At 36.7% G+C, this 14,311-nt stretch overlaps 1 protein-coding gene across 1 annotated transcript in view; it reads left to right on the forward strand.

Moving 5' to 3' along the window:
- Positions 1-14,311, forward strand: part of WWC2 (WW and C2 domain containing 2) — a 62,324-nt gene that overhangs the window by 23,151 nt on the left and 24,862 nt on the right. The window contains exons 5-9 of the mRNA XM_009995959.1: positions 1,711-1,840; positions 2,462-2,608; positions 3,559-3,632; positions 8,199-8,441; positions 13,254-13,343. Of these exons, the coding sequence (XP_009994261.1) occupies positions 1,711-1,840; positions 2,462-2,608; positions 3,559-3,632; positions 8,199-8,441; positions 13,254-13,343 (684 nt within the window). The remainder of the gene's footprint in view (positions 1-1,710; positions 1,841-2,461; positions 2,609-3,558; positions 3,633-8,198; positions 8,442-13,253; positions 13,344-14,311) is intronic.

Raw genomic sequence — 14,311 nt, forward strand, 5'->3', positions numbered from 1 at the left:
ATGTTTCAGAAACTGTCAACAGCATTCCACAGAAACACAATGGACATCTGTTTTGAAAATTCAGTCAGCCACTTTCAAACAATACTAATCCCATTAATTTAAAACAGGAAGATGGAATATCTTATGTCTGAGATCCTTCTTGTCCATCTTAATTATATACAGAATAAAGCAGTTCTGATTCGAATATGACACATCATATTACTAGGCAGCATGTGGTGTATTGCCCAACTGTTCATTCATTATCCCAACTGTTGTCATATTCTGTATCTAGTTGACCTTAGCAACCTGGGAAGTTACCAGAAATTGACTGTGGTCAGACTCTTAAGTATGTGCATACCTGTGAAAGAGTTTGAGGAACTTTCAAGCTGAAACAAATATATCCTTGAATAGGAATATGAGTGCTGAGTCACACAAGTAATTTTCTTGCACAAATGCAGTTCTAGTTTGCACAAAAACTGGAGCATAGAGAAAGAAACCAGACATGCTTACAGCTTTAAAGACCACTTTAGAACCTTTATATGTTTGTGGACAAAACTGGAAGTAAAATAGAATACTGTTAGAGGTGCTTTGTGCGAGTTTCTGTTCTTGCAGGGGATGCTCAAGATCTCTTCTGATCATTAAAATGTTTATTCCTCACTGATAAGTTTGATGTCCTCTACCAAAGATGAAGTGTGATGATAAAAACAGAAAACCAGTTGCTTTATAAAATAATGTGTTCTCTATTAAATGTTTGACTTATGTGAAGATGGCTGTTGTTTCTTATTTTTTGAAGCATTGTTGCATGATGCTATTAAATATTCTGTTAAACTAGAGATAGAAGTGTATTTACAAACTGTACCTCAAAGTAAATAAGGAAATACTAAAATGAAATATCTTTTATCACTTAAGTTGGGAAGCTTTTTTGGGTTGTTATTTTCAAGTTACAGTTTTTAAATCATTGGTGGTCCAAAAATTTAATAAATTGTCCAGTGTATGACATATGATATTAATTATCTGGAGATTTTGGGAATAAAGAAAACCTGATGATGGGCTGAGCAGAACAGCTGTTCTAGACTGGTAATGCCTAGGATTACAATAAAGGATAGGGAAACAGAGACAAGAATGGAGCTGGTTACATTGTTTATCTGCAAGCCTGATGATTACCAAGAAGCTTGTCTGTCTGTTCATGTCATGATGAGGGTCTGAGTAGAGGAATTCTACTAATAATAAATCTTGATTTTGTAAGAACCACAAATAGTTAAAGCTGCTTCTGTGCTGCAAAGAGTTATGGTGGTCATGGGAATTCTTAGTGCTGTCAGCAATACTGCTGCATTTCTGGAAGCATTAGAGGAGTCTTTAGTAAGTGCTGTGTGCCCCTGATGTCTTTAAAACTGGATCAACTGGAATTGCTTGTCAAGTCTTTGTCTTTGGTAAGGCCCCAGTAGTTTAGGTAAGGTGGTTTTAAAGCCAATAGAAGTATTTTCCCATTAAACTTCCTGATGTCAGCAAAACCTGTGGACACTGTGTATGTATTAGCCTGACATTTTTGCCAAGGTTGAAGTAGTTAGTGTCTTAATGGTGGCTTCAGCGTCCTTTTTCCTCTTTGCAAGTCTGATAAAGGAAATCATCTCTCTTCTCTCCTTCCTCTAACTATGCTTTTGCCTGAAGCAGAACAGCAAAGATACCAGTATTCTTTTCTGTATGCAGTATTAATATTCCCTCTTTCCACAGAATTGACAAAAAAATGTCTGGAGGCCAGAGCGGGTATGAACTATGTGAGGCCAAAGCCATCCTGAGTGAACTGAAGTCCATCAGAAAGGCAATAAGTTCAGGGGAGAGAGAAAAACAAGATTTAATGAAGGTATTTTTAACTTTCTTGATTATTAATACTTTGCATTTTATAATTTTAAGGGATTCTCAAAACTAGTATTAAAAGCAATACTCAGATGCAGAAACTGAAGCCTGTGACTTTTCTAATTCAAAAAGTTACTATATGTCAGAGAATGCAGATTTCTGAACTTGTGTGTAAGGTACAAAGCATACATTACATCTAAACCACAATTTAAAATATTAGGTGGACAAAATTGGGATGTGTTTTTGAGATGCATAGCCATTTTCTAACTCAGTGAAAGTTTTCAAAATCTAAATAGCCCTGTTCCCTTTTCTGAAAGCAGATATTTTTAAATTAGCTAAGTATTTAATTGGTTGACAAGTAAAAAAAAAACAACAAACAAAAAAACAGCAAAAAACCAAAAGAGAGACAAAACCACATAAATAGTTTTTGTATTGTTGCTGGTGTTGGTCACCTTTCATGTCACGTACCAACTGCTCGTTTTAAAGGATAGGTTGCTTAATATGAAGTAAACCCAGAATTTTTATGTTGAAGTGGCTGAGGTAAACATACTTTGGAGATAAACTGGTATAAACACAGCAAAGTACAGAGGAACTTTTAACACCACCTCCTTCTCTGTTTCCTGGACAGAGTCTTGCAAAGCTGAGAGAGAAATTCAATCTCGACCAGACCATTGGAACATCTGAACCAGACCTGAGTTCTAGCTCTGTGAACTCCCAGCTGTGTTTTTCTAGACAAACTCTGGATGCAGGGTCTCAGACTGACATTTCTGGTGAGGTAAGCGTCCTTCCGTTTTGTCAAATGTAAAGAGAAATCAAATCCAAATGCTGCAGTTAATAGAGTTGGAATAAAATGGTTGTTTACTTCTGCTGATAGGTGCATGTATATATATGGTAAAGAGAGAATTACTTAAAATCAGTTACCTGTTTTTTTCCCCTTAAAATTTAAATCAAGATTCAGATGAGCTTTATATGTTTGGCTTGAAGCATCTATGACTGTGATTTAATCAAATAGTTCCAGTGAAGATCAGCTTAAGCAGATAGTATTTTTCTGATCTGTCTACAGGGTATGTTTCACCTTACAGACTTAATTCAGTATGAAGATGTTTTTAATTTCCAGAAACAAGATCTCAGAATTTAAATGTGCAATTTCTTTTCACTCAGCTGAAAAATTGTTTGTGAAACTTGTTCAGTGATTCATTAAAACATTCCTTATTTCCTGACAGTATATTTACAAGCGCAGAAAGCTGTGCTTAATTTTGATACCTTCTTTGAAGTTCTGTGAGCTAAGTTTTTAAGGAAGAGACTGTACAAGGTTTTCCAAATAAAGAGCTAAGCTTGTTAAGTTTTGTGTAAATTTATTGAAGTTTTTCTTTGAAATGCACTGATTTAGTTCTAAAGACTGAGTTCAGCAGAGTTCCAAGTAGGACAGCAACATTTTGGGTGCAATCACTGCAAGACTTGTTTGAAAATGCTTTTGCTTTACTCTGATGGAATATGGACAATTGGTAGTACAGTAGTTAAAAACAGATTAAGTGAATCAGAAGAGAACAGCACGATTTTGTACATCTGAGTAGATTCCTAACTAGGCGTTCAACAGCAGGTGTGTGGCTGCAGGTGGGTGTGGTTTTATTTCTGTAGGCTGTGATTTTTCTAGCCTGTGCATAGGTTTTGATTCATTTAACAGCTTTACACAGTAATAAGGCTAATTTATTTTTTTCTCAACAGGTTGGAGCAAGAAGCAGATCAAATTTAGCAGAGAAGGTCAGACTAAGTCTGCGCTATGAAGAAGCAAAAAGGAGGTAATAGGGTTAGTTGCTTTGTTAAGTTACAGTCTTTGAGTTGGAGGTGTCTGATCTCTGCAGCACGAACATTGTGCTCGCAGTGACATCTAGTGGGCAGCTCTTCGGAGGCTCTGTTGGCCTTACTGCAACGTGCTTACTGCAATTGCTTTGCTTGGAAAAGATCTTTAAGATCACCAAGTCCAACTGGACATGAAGCCAGGACTTCAGGTAAATAATGGAAAGTGGCCTGGCCATCATGTCTGCCAACTCTTCAGCACCCTTGGATGTAGCCCATCCGGTCCCATGGACTTGTGTGCATCTACCTTTCAGGCAGTTTTAGAGAGCAATGAGGTCTCCCCTCAACCTCCATTTCTCCAAGCTAAACAACCCCCATTCCCTCAGCTGCTCCTCATAAAATGAGCTCTAGACCCTTCACTAGCTTCGATGCCCTTCTTTGGATTAAGGGAATAAAGTGAGCTGGCTTTCCACTGAAAGGCATCGCCAGGTTATCTATGTCCATTATATCCTTCCTGGGGATCATAATTTCAGTTACTCTGCTGCTGAACACTCTTCAGGTTTAGAGTTGTTTCAGAATTCAGTGTAGATTTAGTAGGTTTAATTATTTCTTTATTCCCTGGGACTTTGGATAATTTAAATACTTGTTATCACTGTGGGGTTGGTTTTTCTAATGAGTTTAACCTGAGGAAAAAAGAAATCAGGAACTGCTCCACTGATGAATGTGGAATGGTGTTCAAATAAAAGTTCTGTAGCAGTTGCTCATGAAAGTGGTGCTGTTTTAATGAATCGCAGCAGCACTAAACAATGGGCATCAGAAGGCAGAACATTCAGGGTCACAGTGACATGTCTTCCGGTGCACCAGAAGTGCTGCATAATACCTGGGGGAGATTTGTTATTTTTTTTAAAAGTGTGAGTTATCTCTCTCTTAATAATGTATTAATTGTGATATATTATTTTCTAATACTTTTTCATCAATTAGGTGTCAGCTATTCAGAAGCCTTGTAGTAGTTGTTATGGGGGTGCTTTGCAGTTTAAAGGAAATAGAAATCGAAACAGGTATTCCACACCAAGCGTTCCTTTTTTTTACTATAAAGAACTAAACAAGATAATAAAATAAAAAAGTAACCATTTTTCTCAGATGAAAACTGTGCCTAAAATGCCATTTAATCTGAGATTTAAGTACTATTGGAGTTGAAATACTGTGACATGGTCAATTAGAAAACTAGGAAAAGAAATTCGCAGTTTATAAGTGCAAAGTGAAGGCATATTTAGTTTTTATGTTTTCAAGTCAGGAGATTGCACAACCAACCTTTTTTTTGCCTCATCACGCTAAGTAGTAGCTAGCAGCTACCATCTTTGCCAGTAAAAACAGTAATCCTTTATTATCCTCATTATGGATCATAAAACTTTATTATATAATCAATGCATTCAACAAAGAGTGCTAAGGCTATTGTGTTTGTTCAGTATTGAAAATGTATGATTTTGGCTCAGAATCATCATATATGTAATATTAATTGTCAGGTGGAGTTTTAGATGCAGATAGATGGCATTTTTTCTCAGGCATAATTGATCCAAAATGAGATCATCCTCTGTTTTGACTATGTCTTGTTACCAAGAAGTCCCAGCATTGTGTTTTATCTCTCCTTTGTAGGAACTAAAAAATTCCTGGCAGTAAGTCTGTTTATCACTTCTACCTTAAAAACAAGAAGAAAAAAAAGTACAATGCTCAAAGTATGGAGTACTGCAGCACCAGGTCTTACTTTCTCACAAGTTAGTTAGCTAAGAATGTGGCTTGAAATTTCAGTAGCTTGTGTACTTACCTTTGCATAACTAAGTATTTATTTATATTTATGTGTTTCAGAGTTAAATTATCTCCTTTTAAATGGTATCTTTATTCCATTTTGCCTGAAAACTGCCCAGCAAAAAATATCCTTTTCAGCTTCAAATAAGACAATCATATCCCTTGAAGACACCATTAAAGTCTTTATAGAGTGTTTGCACATACTGGTTTCATCAGTGACTACAGAGTGAACTTAATAAAGTGTACATATCTTGGAATAAGGAAGATTCATACCAATCTGCAACATAAGGTTTAGTACCTAATTACACCGCCCCTCCTCCAATTATTATGGCCATTGTAATCATCACTATAATTGATTAAGTATTGGCCAGAGTGCAGATTTAGATTAGATATTAGGATTCTTTACGGTGAGGGTGGTGAGGCACTGGCCTAGGTTGCCCAGAAAAGTTGTGGCTGCCCTCTCCCTAGAAATGTTCAAGGCCAGGCTGGATGGGGCTTTGAGCAACCTCATCTAGGTCCCTTCCAACTCAAACTATTATATGATTGTATGAACATCTTTTCTGAAATATTAAATGTGCAGAATCTTAGTTCTTTTGTGTTCAAATAACGAAAAGTAAGAGGATCTTGTAAGTGAACTTCTCTACTTGAAAATTATAAAATAATTTTGCATATTGTGTTTTACATTGCTTAGCCAGCAGAATGTCTTGAAGAGGTGAAATGTTGTATTGGCTGTGCTAAATTCAGTTGCGTTGTTATTCCAAGGGATTTGATACGGCATGCTGACAGTCCTGTCCTAATGTGGTGAAGATCTGGCTAATACTCTTTCACATGTTGAGGATAGACTTTCTCAAAAGAGTGAAACCATTTCAGTTCTCTTATCCATCTAGTCCTTTGCCTGCCTGATGAGGCAGCTGAAAAGAGCATCAGTTGCAGTAGCAGAAAGTTGTCAGTAGCAGAGGGAGTGACAGAACTGTTTGGAGACCCCGTCCCATTCCAAAAGCCATCAAACAGCTGTCAGTAGCAGCTTATTTTTTTAACAAGGTTACCCAGAACCAGTGAACTGGAGAGAAAAATCTTGACATTTCATTATCCATCTGAAATTTTTTGATTGTTTTCCCTCTGAGTACTGCTCCTCTAAAGGACTGTGAATGTATATGTAATAGATGCAAAATATGTTGAAATGCTTAATTTCATTTCGTCCCATTATGTCTTTATGGTAGCACTGCTGATAGTATTTTTTGTTTATCTTACATTATTTTTCTGTAAAAATAGTCTGAGTCAAACTTGTTCTTGCAGGGGTTTGGTGGGAGTATGGGTTGAAGCTGTTGTTTTTCCATTGACAGGCAGATGAGAAGGAAATGCTACTTATGGAAAAAGAAAGGGGGCTATTTCCGTTAAGCTTCTAGTATAAGCAATGGAATAGTTAGATTCAACATTAACTATTCTAAACTTTGACCATAAATAAATGCCTTAATATGCTGTAAAATTAATACCGGAGATGCAAAATAAGCATGATATTATCAGTTTTGTTAATTACAAAAAAAAAAAAACACAACACACTGGAAAGAAGAAAAATGTTTTCCCAGAAATCTGTCAGAACTGCAGAAAGATTATACATACCAAATTATCTGTGTGTATTTATGAAGTGTGGCATGGGTCATTACCTTAGGTAGTGCCTGGTAACATTGAAGTTGCACAGAATTTTATCAGTTGTTGAACTGACTTAGGTGTATTTTACTGTGGTAGTTACAGCTAAGTAAAAGTAACAGATCAGTTCCTTTTCTTCTAGATTCTATGGGAACATCTTTCCACATTGACTTCTCTTTTCTTGGCCTTTTTCTTAGCATAGTTGCATAGTTCAGAGCTTCCATATCTAGCTATGCAGTTGGTTCAGGTGTGGCTAAGGCTGGAAGTGACTGAAAGTTATCATCTTGTTATTTATGTGCCACCTATAACAGGAATTTTTAGCCTTTTCCAGTCATAATGAGTCTTTACTGCAAAACTTGCACTTTTTAAGCTACATTGTGGAGCCCACAGACAGAATGATTATGGAGACTGAACACTGGAAATAACCTGTCTTGATCAGAGCTGAAGTACAGTACAAGAACAATGTAGGGAACTTTCTGCTTCCATTATATGCATCTATCTGCACAATATGTATGGATAACCAAGTCTTGAGCGTCTTAGCTCTGGGATTTGACATGTGCAATGGCAACAGCAGTTGCACGACTCAAACTTTTGAGTTAATGATCTCTTATCTTTAGGTGGCCACTATGCTGTTAGCTTTCATTTCAAACCCATGGAAGAACAATGCTTTTGCCCTTTAACATCTGTGTGCATGGATGCTGCTGAGCACCTTGCTGTGGTGTGCATTCTTTCACCATGGTCACTGCTGTTTCTGAGGAGTGATCAGTCTCCCAACAGCTTCGGAGAAACCCATCATACTCCTAAATGAATAAAGCATAGTGCTGCTACCATGTTACCAGACAGATCAATTGAAATAAAGCGTCTGTTAACATTGTGACTTCAACTTGGTATTTGAATAAGAGGTTTTAGTGCATATGTATACTGCTGTTGGCCTGGAAAGGTGATCTGCTTTTCTGGTGTAGTCTGCATCCTTGTGCAGCAAAGCTAATTAACAGTGTGAGATGGAGTAGAAAATGTAGTTATATCCTGATACCTTTCAAAACACTGTATCACTTCTCTCCTTGCTGGGACTTGTGTGCTGTGCTGGGCTCAGGCAAATCTCCTGTGTTTTGTTTTAGCATGGCTAACTTGAAGATTGAACTCTCTAAGCTAGATAGTGAAGCCTGGCCTGGGGCACTGGATGTGGAAAAGGAAAAGCTAATGTTAATCAATGAAAAAGAAGAGCTTTTAAAGGAACTCCAGTTTATTACACCACGCAAACGTACTCAAGATGAGCTAGAGCAGCTAGAAGCAGAAAGGAAGAGGCTTGAAGAAGAGCTACTATCTGTAAAAAGCACACCCAGTCAAGCACTTGCTGAAAGGTAAGGGGTTGACTTTTGGTAATATTCAATGCTGCTTTCAGTAATCTAACCTTTGTACTCATTACAGACCCTGAACTGTGCTTTGATGAGCTGTTTTCCTTCAGTAACTGTTCTATGTAGATCTTAATTAAATTTGTTATTAGCCCACTGGGCAGAAACACAAAGGAGTCTTCTGTACTGTGAGAAGATGTGAAAACCCTGTGTATGTGCTGCAATATTAGTTGCTCTGTGTTTGTTACCAGCATGAAAATGCCTGTGACAGATGTTAAATAACTGAGGAATGTTAACATATCAGCAGGAGGGCAATACATCATTCACTCATTTCTGATAATAGCTGTAAACTATTTGAACTTGGGTTACAAAGATTATCTTGATTGTTGCGACATCTAAAGTCTATCATTGAGTTTTATTATATACAAAAATGTAACCAAAAGGAAAAAAAAAAAAGTTCAGAGAAGTATGATTGCTGCAAAAGTTTTCTAACTTGCTGCCGCCTAACTGGTAACAGATGCAACTCCCACAATAAATTCTTTTAGGCAGATTAAGAGTTCAGGAAAATGAAAGGTGACCATCACAATTGAAATTCTTATCAACTGTAATTGGAAATATATTTATGGGCACCTCTAGCACACGTGAAGTGCAATAAGCACAAAATGTTATTGCATGTATTAGTGTAGTATGGCTTATTGAAGTAATACAATCAGCACTGTGAGCCTTTCCCTCTTCCCTCTGCTAGGAGACACCTGCGGTTTCTCCAGTTTCACTGAATGGTGAAATTCATGCTAGTGGCATTAGAAGTTGGGTCCTGAATTGTAGCTGAGTAGTGAGGAAATTTTGTTTACAAAGTACATATGTGTATATTGGGTGTGATCTTGAAATATATTTATACACTTCAGAATATTTTAAAGTGCATTATATCTATAATCCAAACATGGTTTAGAAGAAGGGTTATGTCCTACTGGAACTATATTTTTGCAGGAGAAATTACCTGTCAGTAGTATCTGAATTACCATGGATCTATTGCTTTCTTACTTCCATTAATAAATGGAGAACAAGGGGTCAGTAATAAAAATCATATTCACACATAAATATTTTCAATCTAAGGTTCTAATAATATGCTGTTGTCAGTAACAGCTAAATCTTGACTCAGGCTGTAAAGAGGTATCTGATTTCTTAGTCTCATGTTTTGGATTTGCTTGTTTAGTGCCAAAGAAAATTCTGCACCTGACCATTTTCCTGTGCATGTCAGCTGACAAACTTGGAGTACCAAGGGCACGTAAAATTTTCTCCCACTGTCAAGAAGAAATAAAACAGCAGATTTTTTCCATGTATAATGACACAACTAGTTGTTTGAGCTTAATTTTTTTCCCCTTTATTTTCTTCAATTTTTCTTTTCCTTTCTATCTTCATTCATGAAAATGTGGAATGTTTTCCTGAGGTTACTGTAAGATTTCATGTCATACGCTGCTGGTTGAGGTTATGTGATTCTGTATTTATGGTGGCTTCTGGTTTGTTTTTTTGCCATTCCCATGAATCTCCAGTGAATTTCTACCTGGGACTTCTTACGGTATTAAGACTGCTTCCCTTGATAACTTCATAGCACATAATTTTTTTTCACATGAAGCTATTTCGGAGATTATTTCTGGTGTGTCTGCTATAAACATAAAGCAAATTTTCATTTCATGGAAGGTTTCAGATGGTCATACTTCTCCTGAAATGTTAATTTGAGAAAAGGATACAGTTAATTGTATCTCATCAACCCATCAGCATTTTAATTCTTGGAGATGAGGAAGATTCTGCATTATTAGTGGAGGAACACACTGTCTTCAAAGCACTGCACTATTGTTGCATTACTATTTTATTTCATAAAGTTTCATGAATGCCTTAAGTTTCCAGTATTTTCACAGGTACTGATAACGAAGCAACAGTGTAAGAAGCTATGGATTGTGTCAGAGCCTAATGTGACAAAGGTGTTTTGGTTTAGTTTGGTTTTGGAGATTTTTCAGTGTTTTTTCAGTTTTTTCTAAGGAGTGAAGAAACAGAAGACTTGCTCTGACTTTAAATAAAAAATGTTATAGCCTTAGGTTATTTTGGAGTAGAAGGCTGTTATTGCTACTGGTAGATGTACTTGGAATCAATTTACGGGAGGAGGGTATAAATCCTAACAGGAGTTTCAAAAGAGCAGAGACAGGGCATATTCTGACTGCTTTAAGAAGCCTTCCAGCAACTATATAATATATCTGGATTGTGGTACTATGTGCTGCTTGCTTGCCTCTGCATTCATGTTGGGGAGATTCCATTACAGCATCAGTCCTTGGCAAAACTTCTAAGTAATCATGGGCATTTAAACAGATGCATGATTTAACTACTTGAATGTGCTGTTGCCTGCAAAATTGATCCCTGTTCTTGTACCTGTCAAGAACAAGTCCATGTAAGTTTGCATTGAACTTTAACTTTTTAATGTATTTGTTAAAGATTCTATGCCCCTCTCAGCAATATTACAATTGAAGATCAAAACTGGAGAAAGATGTCTCACTAACACTTAAGCTGCTCCTGCAATAAGTTAATTAGGAGGGTTGTGAGCAGGGGAGATTGAAAGAGGCCCATGTCAGAAGAGCTAACACAGTGGTTGTTTAGGTGTTTACGTGGTCTGTGGTATATTATTCCTGCTTATGCTATAAAGAAGGAAGGTTAATTGTTTGAAAGTTTTGAGGATTTGTTTGGGTTTTTTTAATTTTTCCTGATGTAGTATGAAAAACATGTCTTTGAATTTCAATTTTTTGTGAGATGGTAAAACTATTATGTATGTGTCTTGGAACTTCCAGGAGTGATTTAATCATCTAGCTTGTGTTTGTGACTTGTGACTAACATCTCTATAAAATTTACCTATAGGTATTAATACCACTTCTTTAATTACTTGTAGATTACATTCAGGAAAGAATGCTGTTTTTCAGGAGCTAAAATGTAATTTACCCCATTTAATTTATCAACCTCCTTAAGGTAATAAAAGAAAACAAACTTCTGCTTGTGCTTTGGAGAAAAAAACAAACGTTTTAGTTTAACAGTAAAAGGTTCAGTGAAACAACTATAGGTGTCAATTTGGAGGACTCCAGTCAGAAACGTTCCTAAGCTTTTCATTTTCTTTTTTGCCTTTTGCCTTAAGTAGTTGAACACATAATTTTTGTTCTTCTTCCTTGAAGATAAAATAATTCACTATTGAAAAGCCACAAAGGAGTTAGTGAAGAGCACTCTTGCTTGGGAGAAGCAAGATAGATTAGGCTTTAAAAGAAGGCAGAAGGCAATGATAAATAGTAAAATGGTAGGAAAAATTGAGACCACAGATGAACATAATTCTTTGTTTGGAAAAACATATGCTTGTCTTCCTGAGCAAAGAATGAAATACCATGTATGCTTTTAACAGCTTTAGCAGGTATTGGCAGATGACACATCATTGTGGTGTAAGAGCACATGCAGCGTAGGCAATGGAGTGGAAGTTCACACCCTGGCTGACCTCGGGGTAACTTATTCACCTTTGCATAACCCAGATTTGCTCCCTGAATAAGCATGGGTGTAAGTAAGTGCTTTTCATGCTTTGCTGAATTGAGGACTTAAATGTCTTTTTAGTGGTATCTGACACTTGAGAGTTCCCAGGATTCACTCTTTGGAGTATTTAGTCAGTTTGCATAAGAAAGCAATGGTTGACTTTTTTGTTTTGTTCTTTTAAGTGATCTCAGCGTTTTAATTTTAATTTATACATCCCTGAGATGCCAGAAAGGCCAAAAGAAAAGTTTTTGAGAATGAAATCAAACCTTTTTTTTAGAGGAGGGGAGCTGATTCCTTGTTCCTCAGATTTGTTGTTTGAGAACTTGTGACTGAGCAAGGGCTAGAGGAGAATATACTAATCCACAACTACAGGAGGGTTTTAGCTGAATCCACTGTGGGAAAACAATTTATTTGGTGTTGTAAATGGAGTGATAAAAAGGAATTAAAGCAGCAAAAATCACTGTAAAGTTTAGTTCTGTTTACAGGCAGCCAAAAGGAATGGGGGAGTTCTACCATTTGTGGGTTTAGAACTAGGCTGGATAACAGTGCAGGAAGCAATAAATCCTGCTTTTTCTTAAGTTGAATCTTGATAATGAGCATTACAATGCTGTGTGGCTCTGGGGTGATGACAAAGCTGTTAAGGATGCAGAAATCTTTACCAAAGACTCCTAAATATAGTCTGTCATAATAAAACCTTGCACTTGAATGCTGCTTTGATTTACTGTGTTTTGTCTCTATATGAAGACTCTGAAATCAAAGGGAGGACTTGAATTTTAAACTTCCTGCAGTGGGACCCCAAGTCTTGCCTTATCAGAACTAATACTGGTATTTGTGTTCTTTTGGTTTTGTTTTTAGGTGTGTTTTTTCTGAAACTATATTAAGTGGGAAGCTAGTCTACAGTGTGGCTTTTAAAAACTACTAGCGCAGGACTTATTTTCCTGAAGTTATAGCTATTTTCCCAGTGCTCATCTATTATTCTTTTATTAGATGCATGTTTCCCTTGGTGTACACTGTGAATGTACCAACATTCTGCTTGCCTGTACAGTCAGCAGGTTTGTTACAGTGCTTGGTATTCTGCAGGTAAAGTCACTCTGCTGAAGTCATTAGGGTTTTAATATAGGACTGAGAGCTAACACAGTGGACTTCAGTAACTGGCAACCAGGTGAAAATATGAGGGATCTTCTCTTTATTTCTGTCTTATCTATAAAGTGTTTTAGTCTCTGGGTTATTTTGTAATGCTTTCCTATACTTATGTTCCTCTGTTTTCAGATTGAAATTGGAGGAGAGAAGAAAAGAGTTGGTACAGAAACTTGAAGAAACCACAAAGTTAACTACTTATTTGCATTCACAACTTCGGAGGTGAGGCTGTACTGCATACTGTAAAGCTGCTTTCAGCAACATTCTAGTGGAGATTGATGTCTAAACTTCATTCTTAGGTTCTTCTCTTAGCCTCAATGAACAAAAATTGTTTAATATTCAAGTAAGAAAATGCAAGTGTAAAAGCTTCAAGCATTTTGCTACTGTGTGAAACTGTTGTACCTCTATCAGCAAGCACTCAAGACTGGATTTAATGGATTTTTTTGTGCAGCTTTTATAATTAAGCAGGGAGATGTTATTTTGCTTCTGTGTAAATATATAAATCAGGAATTCTTTAGTTGGTCATATCTCCAAAATGTGGAGACCAGATGGTTTCTGAAGTCTGTCTAAAATAATTTACTAGGACCGTAGCATTTATTCTGTGTAGTAACTGGAGAGGCTCAATAAGTACATCTATGCATGTAAATGTGTATGTTAATTGTTGATTCTGGTTTTAGTCTCTAACACTGGCTTATGCTTTATGTAGACAGAGAAGTACCTTTGGCAAAAGGTACTGTCTTCCTGACAGTCATTGACTCAAAATCTGACCCTGAGTTTATGAAATTCATAGTGCTAACAAAAACGTAATGTTACAGTAGCTGTGAACTTGATCTCACTGCTCTAATGAGAATTCTGACATTTAATGACACATGTAGCTGGTCCTAGAGAAGTTGCTCTTAGTTCTGGACTGTACCTGGGGCTACCAAACCACATGTCCATTACATTTATTTAGAAAATCCTGAATTTGGTCAAACACCTTGCATATCGTAGTGGAACGCACCGGACACTACATTAATGTTTACCAGGTTTCTCAGAAATTAAAACATGGCTTTAATTGGAAAAATGGTTTTAAGTGTTGTATAAATATCCCTTCACAATAAGCCATGCCACCCTATGTCTAGGATCTAGGCTGGCTTAGCCATTTCAGACATAATTCCATAAACTGCATCTCAATTGGTGATTAGTTAGGG

This window comes from Chaetura pelagica, unplaced genomic scaffold (assembly GCF_000747805.2).
Source record: "Chaetura pelagica isolate M959 unplaced genomic scaffold, ChaPel_1.0 scaffold142, whole genome shotgun sequence".
NCBI classification, from domain to species: Eukaryota; Metazoa; Chordata; class Aves; order Apodiformes; family Apodidae; genus Chaetura; species Chaetura pelagica.